Source organism: Glandiceps talaboti, chromosome 3, assembly GCF_964340395.1.
Source record: "Glandiceps talaboti chromosome 3, keGlaTala1.1, whole genome shotgun sequence".
Lineage (NCBI taxonomy): Eukaryota > Metazoa > Hemichordata > Enteropneusta > Spengelidae > Glandiceps > Glandiceps talaboti.
Window position 1 is genome coordinate 23217584 of NC_135551.1, and position 23053 is coordinate 23240636.

At 37.8% G+C, this 23053-nt stretch overlaps 2 protein-coding genes and 1 pseudogene across 3 annotated transcripts; all 3 read right to left on the minus strand.

The window, feature by feature from the left end:
* Positions 1-1407: 1407 nt before the first annotated feature.
* Positions 1408-6848, minus strand: LOC144432959 (flavin reductase (NADPH)-like; annotated as a pseudogene). Its single transcript, XR_013480755.1, has 5 exons — positions 6699-6848; positions 5681-5839; positions 4189-4384; positions 3817-3989; positions 1408-3468 (listed from the first exon to the last, which is right to left on the minus strand). The product of XR_013480755.1 is annotated as a flavin reductase (NADPH)-like (transcript).
* Positions 6849-9551: 2703 nt separating this feature from the next.
* On the minus strand, positions 9552-14331 carry LOC144433230 (flavin reductase (NADPH)-like). Its single transcript, XM_078121539.1, has 5 exons — positions 14216-14331; positions 13186-13440; positions 11856-12051; positions 10707-10880; positions 9552-9697 (listed from the first exon to the last, which is right to left on the minus strand). The coding sequence occupies exons 2-5, from the start codon at positions 13318-13320 to the stop codon at positions 9552-9554; spliced, it is 651 nt and encodes a 216-aa protein (XP_077977665.1). The 5' UTR covers positions 13321-13440; positions 14216-14331.
* Positions 14332-17646: 3315 nt separating this feature from the next.
* On the minus strand, positions 17647-20989 carry LOC144432961 (flavin reductase (NADPH)-like). The gene is made up of 4 exons (XM_078121275.1): positions 20855-20989; positions 19805-20000; positions 18665-18838; positions 17647-17824 (listed from the first exon to the last, which is right to left on the minus strand). The coding sequence occupies exons 1-4, from the start codon at positions 20987-20989 to the stop codon at positions 17679-17681; spliced, it is 651 nt and encodes a 216-aa protein (XP_077977401.1). The 3' UTR covers positions 17647-17678.
* Positions 20990-23053: the final 2064 nt, after the last annotated feature.

Genomic DNA, 23053 nt, shown 5'->3' on the forward strand with positions numbered 1-23053 from the left:
CTCATTATGTATCGTACTGAGAAGTGATAACTTGTCTTTGTCAAGCCAGTGTTCTTGAATCAATAACATGTCACAAGTATCAAGGGCTCCGAGAGAGGATTTTAAACCTCTGACGTTATAGGTAGCGATGTTAATAACATCCATTATGAATTATGTATTTATTATTTAATTATTTAAAAAAAATCATTCTGTTAATAGTATGAACTCAAATTTAGGAATCTGACAACTTTCAGCAAGTTAGTCAATTTGGCCTATCACATAGATGCAATATATTCCCTATTGACCAACCTAACTCTATAGTAGCCATATTCAGGTCATTATCAAGTTCGCCAATGTGTATAGAGTACAGTTAACTTTAGATAAGATGACGACCATGAACAAATAGTTACTTGGAGTTTGTTTACAAAAACCACCACCACCACCACCACCACCACCACCACCACCACCACCACCACCACCACCACCACAACAACAACAACAACAACAACAACAACAACAACAGCAAACACAACAAAAACAAAGTACGTCAGTGGGTGCTTACTTACTTACTCCATCGTCGTAAACTACAGCCTCTTTTACGGCAACGTCCAAGACTCATTTCGTTGCTTCAGCAGAAATAGAATGTATGTGCTCTGGTTTGCGGGAATGACTACTTGGTTGTACACCGGGGTTGTACAGTCCTTACTCTTTCCAAAACCTCTCTTTCCAGAACCTCTTTTACAACAATTTCCCACATCTAGTACTTATGTAAGCCATGCATGTTACATTGTTGCTATTGGACATCATCTCAGTGTCCATGGAAATTCATGGAAACATGTAAAATATAATATGTATGTAAAAGTTCGAGCGAGGAATGGGAAAAGTATTCCCTTAAATAGTATCCAATAGTACGCGCTTGATTTTTGAACAAGATGTCTGAATCCGTACTTCACTTGGAGTTTCGTTACTATTTTTGTTTTAGTTATCGGATATTTTTCATTACGGTAGCCATTATCATCCTCGTAAACCTGGGCATATATTTACGGGTGCCATTGGAGTTTGGGGTGAGGTAAATTCGTAATACATACTTGGTGCAAATACATGAAAAGCCTATAATGGTCAGCGAGCTAGCTTGTCTTGTACATGGCCAAATGTCGTGAGCCCTCAACGCATGCCTTAGGACACGTAGTAACGTTGGATGTAACACATCCATGGCATCACTCTATTAGACTGGGGACATTTTATTTCAACAAGGTTTTTTCATGGTATTAATATGTTTTATGCTTTACCTTAATACGTAGGTAGTTCACAGACTTGGCTTAGCTCCACACACACTGCTCACACACACACACACAGACAGACAGACAGACAGACAGACAGACAGACAGACAGACGTTGGGCGATCCCTATAGCTCTACTGAACCTCAGTTTAGTTGTGCTAAAAAGAGAACACCTAAAAATAATACAAGTACTAACGATACAAAGACTAGTAAAGGGAATATATGATATTTGACTATACAGAACAATTGGATTGTCTATAAATACTTTGAATGCTCAGTTCGGAAGTTTGTTCCTTTTGAAGAAACAAATGGTGCTGCAGCTTTCAAAGTTAGCGTTAAACGTGGCATGGGTCTACTAACGTTGATCCATTTCGAGGACAAGATTTAAACTGAATGCCTTCCGTAAGGAATTTTATGATTTATGCAAGACATTTAGATCTATATCTGTGATTCGTCAAGTCCCAATGAAAGTTAGTTGTCAAAAATGTTGTTCAAATGTTGTTCGACTTCACTCGGCTTTCGTGATCCCCTACATACCCGGGATATGACATGTGCGTGTTGAACTTCCTTCTGTCCCACCACGAGTTTACACATTCCATTAATCACTACGGGAAAATTGTCAAGATTTTGTTGAGTGGCGCGCCCTCACTGTACACTAATTATATAGAGGTCAATGTATAGGTCACCATTATTGATACATTGTCGCAAAATTTTCTTCGTAGGCTAGGTGTGGCTTGGTCTATTTTCCATATTTTGACCACACACATGATTTGGGTATAAATTATAGATTATTACACTTGATAAATATGTGAGAGTGTATTGATATCCTGAGATATAGAGCTAGATAAATGATTATGTACAAGCCTTGCAACAAACAGCGGTAGTTTGTTATCGAGAGAAATCGGAAAAGAACACGGGTAAAAAGGAGACGGTTCGAGGTCAATATAATACTTCCTAAACTTCTAATCGAAAATCTAAAAAAACATGATTTCTCTTTATCCATCTGCGCATTAGTGTGTGAAATTTGAAAATGGTAAGTCCATATTTGACGAAATTGAAACAATAAATATTTCACCTCTTTGTGAACTCCGCGCTCATTGTAAACCTATGTTAAGGCCAAGAAAAAAAGTTTTCTGGTGAGTTTGAATCACTTAAATACCCTGCCTCAGTCTTCTTTTTTCTTGTGTTTGTCCAGCCAATGCAGAGTGTAGATCCAAGGGAAACACAAAATAAGGTTGGCACGTACGAAACCCCTGAAAACAGAGTCTTTCTCAGTGTAGAGCTATGTACAGCACGAGTGTAAAGTTGGCGTCAGATTCAGATTTAGGTAGCGTCATATTGAGCATCAGATAGCCTCAGATCCGAATACACCCGACAGCAGTGAAGCAGAATCCTTCCCTGTAGTCTCAACAGTATTAGTTCAGGTTTGAGTCTGTCGGGTGTCTTCGGATCTGAGGCTGTCTGACGCTCAATATAACGTTCATAAGATAACACTACCTGAATCTGAATCTGAATCTGACGCAAACTTTATACTTGTTCGATCGATGAATTACTCAAATTGGTCATTAATATTCATCGGATTATTACCAAAACCTAATCAGTTCTTGCCATTACCCTACGGAAGATGTCTATGAAATTTCATTTGAATTTATGCAGCCGTTTTTCGGAAATGGTGATACACACACACACACGCACACGCACAGACACACACGCACAGACACACAGACTTCATCGCTATATTAAGACCTTCCTTTACGGAAGGTAAAAATGGTTCGAAAAAAGGGGAAAGGTTCTTTTGATTTAAGTTCACTGAAAATGAACAACTTCCCAGAACAATGCGATGCCAGGTGGATGCTTTACAAGACGAGAAGAGAGTTAGTAAAATTAATGGGTATTCTATGTCTCCTTTGATAAGATAACAGCAATGGATAAGATAATACTATTGTGAGAACCTGGGATTGAATCTCTGTCTTTCTTAAAGGTTAAACACTTGGTCTATTTATCCGACAATAAGTGAAATATTTCATGAACTATATATGGATTGTGATGTGTTCTATAACACATTGCTAGGCACAATCGATTGCCACGCCAGCCCTATCGTATTTGTCAGTTGATAATGTCGACAACATAAATTTAGCAACGTCTTCCCGCGGTATCTTCATACGCCCTCCCTTGACAAACTGTCGTATCTCGGCTAAGATTTCTTGCCCTGAAAGTACATAAAACACAATACATCAATAATCTTCATTGCCAAGGAATTACGACTTTTAAATAGTTTAAGTGGATTTTTTTATATTTTTTTTTAATATTTAGTAAACTACATGTCTATATGCAACTATTCGTAAACAGCACATGTATAAAATAAATGCACAAATGCATGCATACATACATACATACATACATACATACATACATACATACATACATAGCTAGAAACATGTGCACTCTCACTAATGATCTGTTTCTCTCTAAAGAGTAGTAAAATAACGTGTCCTGCCATGATGATACTTGTATCTAAATCTCATTTTCATACAGAATACAAAACCACATTATGTACCTTTTGAAGGACTTTTTAGCAATTCAGGGGCCTCACAATAGTAAAGTTGATGTCATTACACTCCTCACTCATCAAGAACTGTTCCATTCTTTCCATGTCAGCCAACAGGTATCGAATGATGAATGGTTTGTAGAACCATTCCAATATGAAAGGTCCCGGGTCATCCCTATTGGCTGAAATATATTGGCATTATTCACAACGTAGAATGGTAATATAAAAATTTCAACAATGATTCCACTTTGTGTGTATGCTGAGAGAATACTTTGGAAATCACTCACAATGCCACAAAGAAAAGGAGTGTATATTCGCCTCAATAATTTACTTTGCAGCGCAAACACCAATATATTATGCATCAATACTTTTGATACTTACATGTTGTACACCATGAGCTTATACACACTAGACGTTTGACTTCAGCTTGCCTCATGGCAGAAACAATAGGTCTGATAGACTCTGAGTAGGTGGTAGGTTTCCACAAAGTAGTGCTTCCTAGACATGACAGTACAGCGTCCACACCAGCAAGGTGTGGCACAAGTGTTTCGTCAGAGAATATATTCCCTTCAACAACCTGTCAGAGAAATCAAAACATAAACCTATTAAATGAATGATAAAACATATAGAGATAAAGTTATAACATCAAAGTGTGATGTAATTTTTTTAGAACATAGCCTGGCATCTATGCGGATTGGGATTTAAACCTTTGATTTTGATTGGAAAGCAAAATTCAAAGCACAAGCACACGTCGTGTACATCCCTTGGGTAGTTGTCAAGTTTCATTTTCACAAAAAAATAACATTTCGATATTATTTGCATACCTGATCATTTTGCATTGGAGGAATTCATATTGGTCATTAATCGTGACTAAATATGAAAGCAAAACGGTTATGCACAAGTTTTTATTTGTATCACTTTAAAAGGTCGAAAGCTTTCCATTTGACTCTCTTTGAAACAGCATTTACAAATAAATAACAGTCGCCATGTTGAAAGCAGCATAATAACTTGATTGTGAATACAATAACCCTGTGGCAATAACCAGAACAAATATCGTTGTATGCTACATGTAGAGGTACAATACTTGAAGTGTTTGTTTGATCTGGCTTTCAAAATGACGACCAACAAGTCATTGAAAATGACATACTCCCCGCTATGATTGGGTTTTAAGGAACTGGCTGTTTATGTTGTCATTTTCAAACCTGGTTAATGTTGTTTGGCCTCATATGGTTGTTTTTGATATCACTACTCTGTTCAAGCATGTCTGAGTTATGGCTTTGGACGTGAAAACTACGCCAACAAAATGGCTGCCAGGCAGCCATATCGGATTGTATCACGACGAAAATGGATATGCACATGTATGTCACAGAACACTGTGCTAATACCCGGCAACTTTGAATGAGATCTGTTCAAGCATGTCTGAGTTATGGCTTTGGACATGGAAAATTCGCAAACAAAATGGCTGCCAGGCAGTTATATTGGATCGTATCACGACAACAATGAATATGCACATGTATGTCATAGAACACTGTGCTAATAGCAACTTTGAATGAGATCTGTTCACGAATGTCTGAGTTATGGCTTTGGACAGGGACAATTCGCAAACAAAATGGCTGCTAGGCGGCCATATTGGATTGTATCATAAAACAAATTGACGTGCATAAGTATGCCATAGTATGTTGCCCCTGTACCAAGTTTGAAAAAATCAGGCCAGGCACCTCCAAGAAACGGCTGGGGACAGACGGACAGACAGACGGACGGACGGACGGACGCACAGACAGACGGAACCCAATCCATAAGTCCCCGTCCGGACTTCGTCTGGTGGGAACTAAAAAGAACCAAACACTCGCTTCGACCATTGCAACTCACATACCTGTAGATTCTCGTGTTTTGCTTCAACCTTTGATGTGTTCCGCACGATAGCAATGACACTGTGCCCCGCCTCGAGAGCTAGACGAACTGCGTGCTGGCCGCTTCCACCAGTAGCACCGAACACCGCGATCTTCATGTTAACAGCCTCAAATTGTTGACTCTGCAAAGTAGGAAGAATAAAATGTTTGGAATGCATAGAAATAAGTGTCTATAGTCTGAAAGGTTCAGTTGTTGGTCCGCTTTAACCACTCGCTGCATTTGGATGGACACTTTCTTGCACCAAAATGTTGTCAGTTCAGTTGTGCTAAAAAAAAACCCACCCAAACTGTATAATGAGTGTTTGATCAAAATTTCCGGAAACCTCCCCCAGTTTTGTTTATAAACAACAAATACAAATTATGAAAACACTGCACACATCATGTGGATGCTTACATTTCACTTAATATTCCAGATACACTGCTTTGTGCAGATAAAATTACAATTTGCATGATGTGAGTGACGTCATTGTCAAGACAACAGAAGTTTTGTTTTTTTAAATATGCATCATACCTACATCATGTATATAGATTAGACCACAAGCTGATTTACGTGTGTATTTGACATCACTGGCACATTTTTTTCCTTTGGTGTCTCCGCTAATTATGACAGCAGTTGTCCATGCGTTGGCGGCCATTATACATTAAAGCGGGAAACAACGACCAGACTATTTGAAGTCTCGTTCTGCTGGTTTGATCTAAATTTGACATTATTGATCGATAAGAGTACCGCGTGAACTAGGCTATTCATCTCCAAAACATATTTGTCAATACCTGCAATGGTCGTAAGCATAAAATGTCCATAACTGGACAACATAGGATAGTCGTATTCTCCACGAATACATCCATATGTCATCATATCCAGGGTATAAGTAAACACGAGTATTACTGAACTAAATGTAAACAAACATATGTACGCCTGGCGTTGTGGTAAATGCTACACAATTCAAATTTGACAATTTTGTTTTCCAGCAATATACCTACCTCATAAACATAAATTAAAGTTACAGGTACGAACGTCACGTCGCTGCACAAGATACCAGGGTGGGTGTGACTGTTTGATCTAGGCGACAACTCAGACCACTAAATAGGCGACAATAACAAACGTACGTATGTCATCAGACGGTCACGGGTCGTCTAGAAAGTACGCCGCATGCGTACTTACGTGTTCTACTTTATGGAATTTGAGGTCAAATGGGGCTGTGTGGGCCCGTGTGTGGGACAGTGCCACGATCGTTTGATTACCTGACACGATAACTGAGCGAATCGAAGTTCTAATAAATCACTTAATTACATTTGAAAAAAAAAAATTCTTTTAATAGTATGAAGTCAAATTTAGGAATCTGACAACTTTCAGCAAGTCAGTTTGGCCTATCACATAGATGCAATATATTCCCTATTAACCAACCTAACTCTAGTAGCCATAATCAGGTCATTATCAAGTTCGCGCCAATGTGTATAGAGTATAGTTACTAAGTAACTTTAAATAAGATGACGACTATGAACACATAGTTACTGGGAGTTTGTTTACAAAAACCACCACCACCACCACCACCACCACCACAACCACCACCACCACCACCACCACCACAACAACAACAACAACAACAACAACAACAACAACAACCAGCAGCAAACACAACAAAAACAAAGCACGTGTTGCTTACTTACTCCATCGTCGTAAACTGCAGGCTCTTTTACGGCACCGTCCAAGACTCATTTCGTTGCTTCAGCAGAAATAGAATGTATGTGCTCTGGCTTGCCAGAATGACTACTTGGTTGTACACCGGGGTTGTACAGTCCTCACTCTTTCCAAAACTTCTCTTTCCAGAACCTCTTCTACAACTATTTCCCACATCTAGCATTTTATAACATAGTTATATACGCCATGCATGTTACACTGTTGCTATTGGACATCATCTGTCCATGGAAATTCATAGAAACATGAAAAAAAAAATGTATGTAAAAGTTTTAGCGAGGAATGGGAAAAGCATTCCCTTAAATAGTATCCGGTAGTACCTACTTGTTGATTTTTGAACAAGATGTCTGTATCCGTACTTCACTTGAAGATTCGTTACTATTTTTGTTTCAGTTATCGGATCTTTCTTCTTACGGTAGTCATTATCATCCTCGTAAACCTGGGCATATATTTACGGGTGCCAGTGGAGTTTGGGGTGAGGTAAACTCGTAATACATACTTGAACAAATACATGAAAAGCCTATAATGGTCACCGAGCTAGCTTGTCTTGTCGTAGGCCAAATGTCGTGCGCCCTCAACGTATGCCTTAGAACACGCCGTAGTAACATTGGGTGTAACACATCCATGGCATCACTTTATTGGACTGGGGACATTTTATTTCAACAAGGGTTTTTCATGGTATTAATATGTTTTATGCTTTACCTTAATACGTAGGTAGTTCACAGACTTGGCTTAGCTCCACACACACACTGCTCACACACTGCTCACACACACACACACACACACACACACACACACACACACTGCTAAATGAACTTTATTCCAGTCACAGCATGCAACAACTCATATATTTATGCATATTGTTGCAAATATGTATTGAAATCAAAGCACATCAACTTTGTTTTCATTTGGCTGTCTGGCCAGTTCTGGTCACAACTAATCAAATATATTATGCCGAAAGAGGTGTTAAAATGACTGTGACCTTATATACTTTTTAGGTTAATTTACGGTCACCTACCAAAGCTAATTAATGTTCCCGCCAAATACATATCAAGTAGTTCAACTAGAGCAAAACAGATGTTTGCATGTAAGGGTGGTACAATACGACATATCTTACAGTCTAAATAGCACAATACTGACAAATAATGTAATCAGTATATAGACGGCAAAAAAACCCAAAAGAACTGTTTCTGGTCAGCCTGTGCATCACTTAGATACCCTCGCGTCAGTCTTTTTTTTCTTGTTTGTCCAGCCCATGCAGTCTGCAGATCTGGGAGAGAAACACAAAAATAACCCTCCCTACGTATACTTCAGAGAAGACAACTGCAGAGTCAATCATGAACAAGCAAATGAGAACTGCCCCACGTATGCACTTGCTCTAAAGTACTAAATAAAAAGAACAAGAACTGCCACAAATGGTAGATTGAGTAACAGGTTTGTTGAGAATAAAAACAATCGCGTCGTCGCACCACTTTAGACAAACGGACCTGACCAGAAACAATTCTTCTTCTTTTTTGGCCTAAAATGTATACTTTTATTTCTACATTAAGAATTACATGTTCCAAGTCAATATCATGGTAACGTTCTTTTATTTATCTGCATCCATCCATGCATCCTAGCATATCATAACAACATAGTGTATGATAAACCATAGCAGTCGTCCGATTCACATGTACCAAAGCGTGCCTAACGGGGTCTCATGCAACAAAAAGGACGTCCAAACAAAATCAAAACTTTATTTGCATCCTAAAATATACATGATTACCCAAGACAGCCCCCCCCCCTCCACGCCCTCTCCCACAATCACCACTAGTAGAAGTGAGCTTGGCGTCATGACGTAAAGAAGCCAAATGCAACGAAGGGTATGGAACCTGGAACGAGTAAAACATAATGGCTTAAGGTCAATAATTGTACGTTTTATTCTAAGTAAGGGGTATCAATGTTTGCTGTCAAGTAGATTACTGTGAGATTAGACTCCCCTTACAGTCCTCGGAGCTTCGCATCGCTACAATTTGGATTGTTTTGTATGTACTGATATCTACACTTTTGGGTATTATCATGTATGATCACCAACAGAATCACATGCACCATTTATTTATTTATTTTTAAATCTAAAACAAAACATTGATTCTAACATATCAGACACAATCTATAGCCACTCCAACCCTATCGAACTTTGCCGTCGATAATACAGATAACATAAATTTTGCAACGTCTTCCCGTGACATCCTTTTCCGTCCTCCCTCTGTGAACTGTCGTTGAACTTCATTAATGATTTCTTGACCTGGAATATTGAATTGTTGACAATGTTAGTTTAAAAGAAGACTCAGGGGCTCTGTGTGTGTTTCTGTGTTACCCGTTTCGTTTCATTATTTTCTGTATGCAATATATAAAAATGTATGTATGTATGTATGTATGTATGTATGTATGTATGTATGTATGTATGTATGTATGTATGTATGTATGTAGGCAGGCAGGCATGTATGTCATATGTACGTATGCTTGTATGTATGGAGTCAAGATTGGTTGAGAATTTTTCATGACAACCATGCCATTTGACCTAGCAAATTTTGTCAGCGATGCTTTTTGTAAGAGAAAGGAATTTATGTACAATGTTTAAATATGTACGCTTACTTATTCATAAGTTAAAGATTTGTATTACTTTAGTGTCTTGTAAGCCCTCCGGGCTAGGTGTGGCTATGGGTAAGTCCACACATGACACTTTAATAAATAAACATAACATAACATAACATAACATTGGTGAATGGTTAGAGTGAATGGCTAAAGTCCTTGGGCAAGATTTGAAGCACGATTGCGACACAATCCACCCAGCCGTAGAATTGGGACCTGGTAGGATAGAGGTTGCAATGTGAATGTATTAATCATATATGCTTACAGAGGCTGTATTGAATTGTATTGTCCCCAGGGAGTTGAAGAAGTTTTGCTGTTGTGCCGCTATAGATCCGTGCCAGGGGTAATGATTGTAAACTTGTGCTTTGAGCGGGAAAGCGCTATATAAAAACCAACATTAGATCTATGTATGTATGTATGTATGTATGTATGTATGTATGTATGTATGTATGTATGTACTTACGCATGTACATGAGCGCGTGTGTGCGTGCTTTCGAGCGCACGTGCGTGCGTACATGCATGTGGGTGTGTTTGTTTGTCTGTCTGTCTGTCTGTCTGTCTGTCTGTCTGTCTGTCTATAGCAAATGATGTGACCTGCAGTTTGAATATTTTTGTTGTTACCCGTGTGCAACTTAACATATCATAGCATTCATGCTACCTACCTGTGGAAGACGAGTCAGTAAGTCCAGGTGGTCTAACGATGGTGTAGTTGATATCATTACACTGTTCACTCATCAAAAATATCTCCATTATTTCCATGTTAGCAAGGACATTACGGAGCACAAGAGGTTTTAAGATCCACTCAAGAAACCAAGGACCTGGGTCTTCCCTATTGTCTGTAGCGAAATGTGGCCATGGTTTAATTTTGTATTATTTTAACAGTTCACTAAAGACTATTTTCATTTGAACAATTTCTTATCTACACACTCTAAGTAATAGCCCCACCATATACCAAATCAATCGGTCGGGTGGTTTTTAGACTCTGAGTCGTATACATACATACATACATACACACACACACGCGCGCGCGCGCGCGCATCCGCACTCACAGACACTTTACCCGGAACTTTACCATGACTAGATCTACTCGACTACTGTGATAAAAAAAAAAACTATTTTAAGAGTTGGCAGGCATTAGTAATCTGTACATTGACCACTTTATGAACAAATGATTTCAACTGTTCATATTTGCTTTTCTTATGTCGGGTTAAAGTCAGAACCGAATCAGAGTCCAAACAACTTATTTGCATCTAGTTAGAAGCAGGTTTAAATATTGACAAAATCTTAAAATTTGGCGAGAAATTGCGATCTTTAAGTGTAGAATGTACGGATTCTTATTGATTTTCTAACTGGTTGTACAAAGTGGGGGAGGGGGTGGGGGGGTGGGGGGTGGGAATACTCCCATAGAATGTAAACGGGAAGTAATACCTGCGTCGCTTTTTGAAATAATCCCCAGACATGGATCAACTTTTCCTCTTAAAATTCCCAAATCATGGGGTCTATAATATGGAAAACGTTTTCATGCTTTAGAAGAGACGTAGTTATCTTAGTAGCATCAGAACAAAGTAATTGACTGGGTAATTTTACCCGAAAATTCCCAATAATGGGTCTGTTTTAAAGAAGATTTGGGTAAATACCACCCCTTCCCACACTATCAATAATATGAAATGGGTTGTATAGATAATGATGAATATAATATTAATTGTTGGTGTGAAGTCGGGGCTGGGAATTCACAAATATGCATGATATATATCTTTCATCGCCTTAGCCGTATACTATAATACTTCGATTGAAATTTTATTAATACTCACACGTTGTACACCATGATGTGATACATACAAGACGTTTTATATTGGCTTTTCTCATTGCTGACACGATGGCTTTCATAGAGTCCGAATACAGACTGGTTTTCCCTAAAGTATTGCCTCCGAGACATGACATCACTGCATCCGAACCAACGATGTGTGGAAGTAACGATTCTTCGGAGAATATGTCTGCTTCGGCAACCTTAGTAAAACACACATTCATGTGCAATATTCGTCATTTTATATCTTATTGAATGACAATGCAGTTTTTAAAATGCAATTGATATGACATTACCATAGAGATAGAGGAACCTAGAAAAAAACCCACCATGGGATGATAATGATGTGACGGTAACTTTGTATAGCAATCAGACATGAAACCAAACCAACGATACACTTTACCCCTAACTACATTTTTCAGCAAAGTCTCACAGCACAGTGAATTCAACATAACAAACAAACAAACAATTAGTTTATTCAAACGTATAGTCTAAATAAATTGATGTTTACTGTTTCTCTAGACAATTGGCACAACAAACAAGAGTTGACATGAAAATACTACGGAATCATGGAGAGAAAAGCGGCAGGAGCAAGACTTAAACCCACGTTCCCTGACTTCGTTCATAAACTTGTGTATGTATATATATATATATATATATATATATATATATATATATATATATATATATATATATATATATATATATATATATATATATATATATATATATATATATATACACACACACATGTTTATATATATTATATATACATATATAATATAATATATATACATACACATATGTAAATGTGTATATACATGACATGTATATATACACACACAAACACACACACACAATATATATATATATATATATATATATATATATATAAATATATATATATATGTTTGCGTGTGCGTGCGTACTTGCATGTGTGTACGTGTATGTATGTATGTATGTATGTATGTATGTATGTATGTATGTATGTATGTATGTATGTATGCATGCATGCATGCATGTATGTATGTATGTATGTATGTATGTATGTATGTATGTATGTATGTATGTATGTATGTATGTAGGTGTGTAGGTGTGTGTATGGGTGTATGTGTATGTATGTATATGTTTGTGTGTGTGTGTGTGTGTGTGTGTATTTGGTGTATAAAGAGGTATATATGTTATGTACCTGATCATGTTTTAGCGTATTATTATTGATTGTGTTTGATATGAATCGTATGTGAATATATGTTCAACTATGATACTGTGCGAATATCAGATCGAAGAAAATGGATGAATAAATATGCCAAAATGCTTAGATAATTATAGACCCCCACCTGAAGATTGTTGTGTTGGGTTGTCATCTTTGACTTGTTCCTGGTGATTGCAACAACTTGGTGTCCAGCATTGAGTAGTTGTTTAACTAATGGCTGACCAGTCCTTCCAGTGGCACCAAACACAGCTATCTTCATTTCGATAACAAGTTGGGGAATCACGGACAGAAAAGCTCATGCAAAGTCCAAAATAAGGAAGAAGATTTTGTCACTAAACTTGTGACGAGGTAGGATAATGATATGGTGCAGTCTGTGGTACTGTGGAATAATAAAAGTGTGTAATGTAAATATACATGCTACAATGAAGTTCACATGACCAGTGAGACACAACTGTGATTTTCAAGATAAACTCAATTGATAAGACCCCAGTATATCACAGGGAGAAGCGAGCATGTTTTAAAACTATTTCTTTTTTCTTTCCCTGGTTACTTTGCTCTCAGCTATATCTCAGACCACTAAAAGTCTGAGGCTGTATGTAATTCTCTCTTTTCTTTATTGACTAAGTAAAGACACCTTGTCCATTATTGGCCTCTTATCTTAATTAAAACATCCCTTATCTTATAATTGGCGAGATATCACTTACATTAACAGTTTGCTTAATCTCTCATCTGCTGGGAGATTATCACACTGGACAAACATTCGATCATGCATATACTGGTAAGGAACAGGACCGCAGTATTTGTACTTTTATTAAAGCGGGAAACTTGACAACGACCGGACCTTTTGGGTCTCGTTCAGTGGATTGACCTAAATTTGACATTATTGATCGATAAGATCTAGTACCGCGTGAACTAGGCTATTCATCTCCAAAACAGATTTGACCTGCAATGGTCGTAAGCATAAAATGTCCATGACTGGACAACCTAGGATGGTGGTATTCTCCCCGAATACATCCATGTAATATCCAGGGTATAACTTAGTAACAACACGAGTATTACTGAACTATATGTAAACAAACATAGGTACGCCTGGCGTTGTGGTAAATGCTATACAATTCTAATTTGACAATTTTGTTTTCTAGCAATATACCTACCCCATAAACATAAATTATAGTTACTGATACGAACGTCACGTCGCTGCACAAGATACCAGGGTTGGTGTGACTGTTTGCTCCAGGCGACAACTCAGACCACTATACTAAATGAATAGGCGACAATAACAAACGTACGTATGTCATCAGTCACGGGTCGTCTTGAAAATACGCATGCGCACTTACGTGTTGTACTTGACGGAATTTGAGGTCAAATGGGGCTCTGTGTGGGGCAGTGCCACGATCGTTTGATTACCTGACACGGTAACTGAGAGAATCGAAGTTCTAATAAATCACTTAATTACATTTAAAAAAAATAATTCTTTTAGGAATCTTTCAACTTTCAGTAAGTCAGTCAATTTGACCTATCACATAGATGCAATATATTCCCTATTGACCAACCTAACTCTATAGTAGCCATATTCAGGTCATTATCAAGTTCGCCAATGTGTATAGAGTACAGTTAACTTTAGATAAGATGACGACTAGGAACACATAATTCGTAGGAGTTTGTTTACAAAAACCACCACCACCACCACCACCACCACCACCACCACCACCATCACCACCACCACCACAACAACAACAACAACAACAACAACAACCAGCAAACACAACAAAAACAAAGTACGTGTTGCTTACTTACTCCATCGTCGTAAACTGTAGGCTCTTTTACGGCAACGTCCAAGACTCATTTCGTTGCTTCAGCAGAAATAGAATGTATGTGCTCTGACTTGCGAGGTTGACTAGTTGGTTGTACACCGGGGTTGTACAGTCCTTACTCTTTCCAAAACCTCTCTTTCCAGAACCTCTTCTACAACAACTTCCCACATGTAGCATTTTATAACATAGTTATATACGCCATGCATGTTACACTGTTGCTATCGGACATCATCATGGCATCACTTTATTGGACTTGGGACATTTTATTTCAACAAGGTTCTTTTCATGGTATTACTATGTTTTATGCTTTACCTTAATACGTAGTCGTAGGTAGTTCACGTACTTGGCTGTCTGGCCAGTTCAGGTCAGAACTAATAATCAAATATATTATGTCGAAAGAGGTGTTAAAATGACTGTGGCCTTATATCCTTTTTAGGTTAATTTACGGTCACCTATCAAAGCTAACTAATGTTCCCGCCAAATACATATCAAGTAGTTCAACTGGAGCAAAACCGATCTTTGCATGTAAGGGTGGTACAATACGACATATCTTACAGTCTAAATAGCACAATACTGACAAATAATGTAATCAGTATATATAAGGTAAAAAAAAAATCTTTTTTTTTGGTCAGCCCGCGCATCACTTAAATACCCTCGCGTCGGTCTTTGTTTTCTTGTTTGTCCAGCCCATGCATGCAGTCTGCAGATCTGGGAGAGAAACACAAAAATAACCCTCCCTACGTATACTTCAGAGACGACAACTGCAGAGTCAATCATGAACAAGCAAATGAGAACTGCCCCACGTATGCACTTGCTCTAAAGTACTAAATAAAAAGAACAAGAACTGCCATAAATGGTAGATTGAGTAACAGGTTTGTTGAGAATAAAAACAATCGCGTCGTCGCACCACGTTAGACAAACGGACCTGACCAGAAACAATTCTTCTTCTTTTTTGGGCCTAACATGTGTAATTTTATGTCTACATTAAGTATTACATGTTCCAAGTCAATATCATGGTAACGTTCTTTTATTTATCTACATCCATACATGCATCCATGCATATCATAACAACATAGTATATGATAAACCACAGCAGTCGTCCGATTCACATGTACCAAAGCGTGCCTAACGGGGTCTCATGCAACAAAAACCTGGCCAGTAACTAAGGACGTCCAAACAAAATCAAAACTTTATTTGCATCCTAAAATATACATGATTACCCAAGAGAGACCCCCCCCCTCCACGCCCTCTCCCACAATCCCCACTAGTGGAAGTGAGCTTGACGTCATGAGGGAAAATGACTACTGGTCATAAGGACCGACATGTAGCAAATACTGCTGGTCCTTAAGGAATACTGCTGGTCCATATTCAATGCATTTCTCATTCACGACCTGTATCTACACCCCCAATTACAGATTAAAGGATTTTGAACTTTAATATGATACAACATATCTTTAGATATACTAAAGTAAAAGAGAGTGCAACAAATTGTTTACTACCCACTATTATTTCATCAATCTGTTCTTACAATTGAAAATTTCCACTCACAGAGTCAAAAAATACAACTTGGAAGTAAACTTGGCAGTAAATTTTGGATTCGCAACCAAGTAATTTTTGACACTGTGAGGAGAGATTTTCATTTGTAACTATGAACCCAGAGACTTTGAATATTCATTCCCGATTAATCTGTTCCTATAGACTATAGTGGTTGACACTGAATGTATTCATTCCATCATAGAAATACAGATCCATAGATTGTAGATAATATGGATGAATGAATGAATCAATAAATCTACATTATCTGCAATCTCTAAGAGCTCACTGTCCTCTCCTTATTCTCTGTACGATTCACTAAATTCTGAATCACATAATCACATAATCCATGTTTGGCATGATGCATTTCTAAGTTTATACGTTGATTACAACATAACAGGACATACATTATCCTATGCATCAAATTGAAAGCAATCAGACTACGCATTTCTTTTACTGTTTTTACAAAAAAAACCTATCGTACTGGAGATATCTTACGAAGTGTACCTGCCTTACGCCATTTTCAGAGTAGTTTATATGTTTTCTGTCAGTTTGTTTTGGTCATGGCCACACACATGGGGAACTCTGGTAAATTGATCGGGAAACCCGCTAACATTTACCAGCTTTAATACCAGCCTTTAAAAACATTGTCTGTTTCGTCTTCTTCTTCGGAAGCTCATTGTTGCCTTCTAAATATCGCCACATACTTTAGAAATACAACGCGGAACTGTCTCAAACACGTTAAAAGTTTCATACACTTTGTAAAATAGACGCATGCGCTGAATGCGTAAAATGTGTCTGAATGTCTAAGACGTTCTGATTAGTCAAGACACAAATAATTCGAGAAATTCAGCCAATAATGTGTTTGCTACCATAATTTCATAAAGTAAATGCTGTATGCTACGTCATTTGTAGACATGATACATGTATCAACATTGACAACAACACATGGCAAGCTAGCTCTGTGTTGCTTGAACGAGATGTCGAGAGTAAAATAGGTAACACAAGATCAGATTCATCTAGGTGAAATTGGATATATCTTTGAATAAATGTTTTTATTTACTCCAAATTTCAACTGGTCATAGGGACCGATATGTTGTTGTAATTCTGAAAAACTGTCGGTCCGAACGAAAATCTGTTGGTCTCGGGCCGAAGGACCGGCGTTAATTTCGTACGCTGGATGATTATCATGTATCATCACCAACAGAATCACATGCACTTTTTATTTTTATTTTTTTTAAATCTAAAACAAAACACTGATTCTAACATATCAGACACAATCTATAGCCACTCCAACCCTATCGAATTGTGCCGTCGATAATACAGATAACATGAATTTTGCAACGTCTTCCCGTGACATCCTTTTCCGTCCTCCCTCTGTGAACTGTCGTTGAACTTCATTAATGATTTCTTGACCTGGAATATTGAATTATTGATAAATGTTAGTTCAAAAGAAGAACCGTGGTCTGTGTGTGTTTCTGTGTTACTCGTTTAGTTTAATTATTTTCTGTATGTAATATATAAATATACATATCTAAGCGTATGTATGTATGTATGTATGTATGTATGTATGTATGTATGTATGTATGTATGCATGCATGTATGTATGTATGTATGTATGTATGTATGTATGTATGTATGTATGTATGTATGTACGTATGTATGTATGTATGTATGTATGTATGTATGGAGTCAAGATTTGTGAATGGGTAGAGTGGCCGGCTTGGAATCTGCAGGTTGTTCGAGCCCTGTCGCTGCCGTTTGTTTCTGAATGGCTAAAGTCCTTGATTTGAAGCACGATTGTACCACAGTCCAACCAGCCGTAGAATTGGGACCTGGTAGGATAGAGGTTGCAATGTGAATGCATTAATCATATATGCTTATAGAGGCAGGGATTTCAAGAAGTATAGCTGTTGTGCCGCTACAGATCCGTGCCAGGGGTAATAATTGTAATCTTGTGCTTTGAGCGGGAAAGCGCTATACAAAAACCAACATTATTCGATCAATGTATGTATGTATGTATGTACTTACGCACGTACATGAGCGCGTGTGCGCGTGCTTTCGAGCGAGCGCGCGTGCGTGCGTGCGTACATACATGTGGGTGTGCGAGTATATATGTGTCTGATTGTTTGCCTGTCTGTCTGTCTGTCTGTCTGTCTGTCTGTCTGTCTATGGCAAATGATGTGACCCGCAGTTTGAATGTTTTTGTTGTTACCCGTGTGCAACTTAACATATCATAGCATTCATGCTACCTACCTGTGGAAGACGTGTCAGTAAGTCCAGGTGGTCTAACGATGGTGTAGTTGATATCATTACACTGTTCACTCATCAAAAATGTCTCCATTATTTCCATGTTAGCAAGGACATTACGGAGCACAAGAGGTTTTAAGATCCACTCAGTAAACCAAGGACCTGGATCTTCCTTATTGTCTGTAGCGAAATATGGCCATGGTTTTATTTTGTATTATTTTAAAACAGTTCTCTAAACACCATTTTCATTTGAACAATTTCTCATCTACACACTCTAAGTAATATCCCCACCATATACCAAATCAATCGGCACTTTACCCGGAACTTTACCATGACTAGATCTATTCGACTACATGTCACATGCACAGTGATAAGAAACTAGGTTATTATGTGCCATGTTATCAGTTGGATAACTTTACATAAAAGTTTGACATACATTTGTTTGCTATCATGGACCATATCTATTTTAAGAGTTGGCAGGTATTAGTAATCACTAATCTGTACATTGACCCCTTTGTGAACAAATGATTTCAACTGTTCATATTTGCTTTTTCTTATGTCAGGTTAAAATTAGAACCTAATCAGAGTCAAAACAACTCATTGTCATCTAGTTAGAAGTAGGTTTAAATATTGACAAAATTTGGCAAGAAATTGCGATCTTTAAGTGTAGAATGTGCGGATTCTTCATGATTTTCTAACTGGTTGCACAAAGTGGGGGGGGGGGGGAAGCATACTCCCATAGAATGTAAATGGGAAGTAACGCCTGCGTCGCTTTTTGATGGAATCCCTAGACATGGATCGATTTTTCGTCTTAAAATTCCCAAATTATGGGGTTGATAATATGGAAAACGTCTTCATGCTTTAGAAGAGACATAGTAGTACCTTAATAGCATCAGAACAAAGTAATTGACTGGGTAATTTTACCCGAAAATTCCCAATAATGGGTCTGTTTTGAAGAAGATTTGGGTAAATACCACCATTTCTCACACTATCAATCACTCATGGGCTGTATAGATAATGATGAATATAATATTAATTGTTGGTGTGAAGTCGGGGCTGGGAATTCACAAATATGCATGATACTGTATATATCTTTCATCGCCTTAGCCGTATACTATAATACTTCGATTGAAACTTAATACTCACACGTTGTACACCATGATGTGATACATACAAGACGTTTTATATTGGCTTTTCTCATTGCTGACACGATGGCTTTCATAGAGTCCGAATACAGACTGGTTTTCCCTAAAGTATTGCCTCCGAGACATGACATCACTGCATCCGAAGCAACGATGTGTGGAAGTAACGACTCATCGGAGAATATGTCTGCTTCGGCAACCTTAGTAAAACACAAATTCATGTGAAATATTCGTCATTTTATATCTTATTGAATGACAATGCAGTATCTAAAATGCAATTGATATGGCATGACCGTAGAGATATAGAGGAAACTAGAAAAAAAAAACCACCATGGGATGATAATGATGTGACGGTGACTTTCAATGAAAATGTATAGCAATCAGACATGAAACCAAACCAACGATACACTTTACCCCTAACTACATTTTTCAGCAAAGTCTCACACCACAGTGAATTCAACTTAACAAACAAACAAACAAACAAACAATTAATTTATTCAAATTTATAGTCTAAATAAATTGATGTTTACTGCTTCTCTAGACAATTGGCACAACAAAACAAGCATTGACATGAAAACACTATGGAATCATGGAGAGGAAAGCGGCAGGTGCAAGACTCAAACCCACCTCCCCCGAATTCGTTCATAAACATGAGTATATATATATATACATATATTGCATACTCACACACACACACATATATATATATCTCTGTTTGCGTGTGCGTGCCTGCCTGCGTGCGTGTGTACGTATGTGTATGCGTGTACGTACGTACGTACGCCAGTACGTACGTACGTGTGTGCATGTGTGTGTATGTGTATGTGTATGTGTGTGTGTGGTGTATAAAAAGGTATATATGTTATATACCTGCTCATGTTTTTAACGTATTATTGTTGATTGTGTCTGATATGAATTGTATGTGAATATATGTTCAACTATGATACTGTGCGAATATCAGATCGAAGAGAATGACTGTTTGCATCTAGGTTTAGTGTTAAAGAAGTACTTGGATGAATAAGTATGCCAAAATGCTTAGATAATTATAGACCCCCACCTGAAGATTGTCGTGTTGAGTTGTCATCTTTGACTTGTTCCTGGTGATTGCAACAACTTGGTGTCCAGCATTGAGTAGTTGCTTAACTAGTGGCTGACCAGTCCTTCCAGTGGCACCAAACACAGCTATCTTCATTTCGATAACAAGTTGGAGAATTACGGAACAGAAAATGTCATGCAAAGTCCAAAATAGGGAAGAAGATTTTGTCACAAAACTTGTGACGAGGTAGGATAATGATATAGTGCAGTCTGTGGTACTGTGGAATAATAAAAGTGTGTAATGTAAATATACATGCTACAATGAAGTTCACATGACCAGTGAGGTGAGATACAACGTAACTGTGATTTTCAAGATAAACTCAATTGATAAGACCCAATATACACTTTGGAAAGTTCAATTCAAGCAAACAATCAACGCCAACTGTGGTATCTGATAACAGGAGGCCGTACAATACAACATGCCAATATCTAGACTGACTGTTACTAAGCACACAATTTTATAGAAAAGGTACACACTACAATGAACATAAGACATATATCTAAGTAATAGAAATACATATGCTGTGTAACACAACCTTTCTGACATTCAATGATTCTATACCACCATATGGTTTGGTGCTCGTATTCCAAGCGTCGCCATATGCGCTAGTTTCCTCGGATTTCGATAGTAAGGTTATTGGCTACTATACCGGATCGAGAAAGTGAAAGTTAGGCCTACCTACCTTCCAGTAAAGGTGACCAAGTTACTAAAATCCAGTATATTTGTGAAGGTCACTGAGACTGCGCAAGGACATGACCGCAGTATTTGTACTTTTAATTTATTATAAACCTCACATGCGTGTCAGGTTGAACAATCCAACATTACGTAATCTTACCTTTCAAAATAGAATACTTTGATAAGAGCGTTAAGGGGCCGATCAGTTTCATCGGGGGGATGGTGAGAGGTGTCCGTGGGGTGTCCATGGATTAGTCGAGGTCACTGAAATATGTAAAGTACTGAACTGTGATCATATTGTCCTTAATTCTGGCACATTAAAATGTAGTATAATGTAGAACTACTCAATTTATAACCAACCCTTGCTATCGAAACTGACATCCAGGCATAATATATGCAATATTCAATGACGTAATGTAGTATACGTAACGTAAAATGTCCGCAAACCATAGCTGTTATTTCTTCTGCGACATGTGACATGGCGAAATAACAACCACGGCCTCTTGACGATGCGTCTTGGACGGTGCCGTAAAAGAGGGTGTGATTTACGACGATGTAACAATGTTGGTGTATGTTCATGAACCCAGACATATGCATGTATTAGCTGCCTACATGTGCACGAAAGTTTGTATGTAAATACATATATACTGAGACTGGCCGGTGTTATTGCCCATCAGATGAACTGACCATTTTCTGTAAAACTATCTATAATTTTTAAAAATTATAACCCTATGTTGTGTATACGGTACAGATAATAAATATATTATGGTGATGTCTTTGTAGTTTTGTTTTTATTATCGGAGTGAAAAAGTACAGATGGGGAGTGGTTAACAATAACATTTTTTTGTTTCGGCAACATTTCGAAGCACAGTCCGAGGGCTTGCTGCAAGATAAGACAACTGCAGTAACTGTAGTGGACGGTTTCGCTTCGTCACTCTGGGTCCTCCGCTCTCCTTTGCAAATCCCGTAAGAAAATAAAAAGTAAAACGAAAAATATCGAGTCACACAAAATAAAATATAAAAAAAGAATAAAAAAGTATTGCAAATAAAAACAAAGCTACACTTATTGCAGCTAGATAAGACTATGGTATGCACATTTAATTTAGACTATGGTATGCAAATTTGATTTAGACTATGGTATGCACATTTCATTTAGACTATGGTATGCACATTTAATTTAGACTATGGTATGCACATTTAATTTAGACTATGGTATGCAAATTTAATTTAGACTATGGTATGCAAATTTGATTTCAAGTTTGGTTATGAGGAGCACAAATTTTAAACTGTGTTTTGGGCATTCAACTAAAAAAAATAGTTCAATTCAAGACCACGGTCAATACCATTTACTGCGAGCGCCACACTGTTTTCAATGAAGAACGGGTGATTGTATGGCCCAAATATATTAACAATGCATCGCGATTACGCGAGTCTACGCCATTACGTAATCACAGCCAACAATAGGGAACTTGTAATCCAGACTGA

Excerpts from the sequence above, each read along its gene's own strand:
- LOC144432961 (XM_078121275.1), bottom strand. The coding sequence starts at position 20,989 with ATGAAGATAGCTGTGTTTGGTGCCACTGGAAGGACTGGTCAGCCACTA. Across the intron at positions 20,001-20,854 it reads CTCAACACGACAATCTTCAG|GTTGCCGAAGCAGACATATT; the intron begins GTGGGGGTCTAT and ends TGTTTTACTAAG. Across the intron at positions 17,825-18,664 it reads TACTGACACGTCTTCCACAG|GTCAAGAAATCATTAATGAA; the intron begins GTAGGTAGCATG and ends TCAATATTCCAG.
- LOC144433230 (XM_078121539.1), bottom strand. The coding sequence starts at position 13,320 with ATGAAGATAGCTGTGTTTGGTGCCACTGGAAGGACTGGTCAGCCATTA. Across the intron at positions 10,881-11,855 it reads CACATCATGGTGTACAACGT|ACAATAGGGAAGACCCAGGT; the intron begins GTGAGTATTAAT and ends ATTTCGCTACAG. Across the intron at positions 9,698-10,706 it reads TACTGACTCGTCTTCCACAG|GTCAAGAAATCATTAATGAA; the intron begins GTAGGTAGCATG and ends TCAATATTCCAG.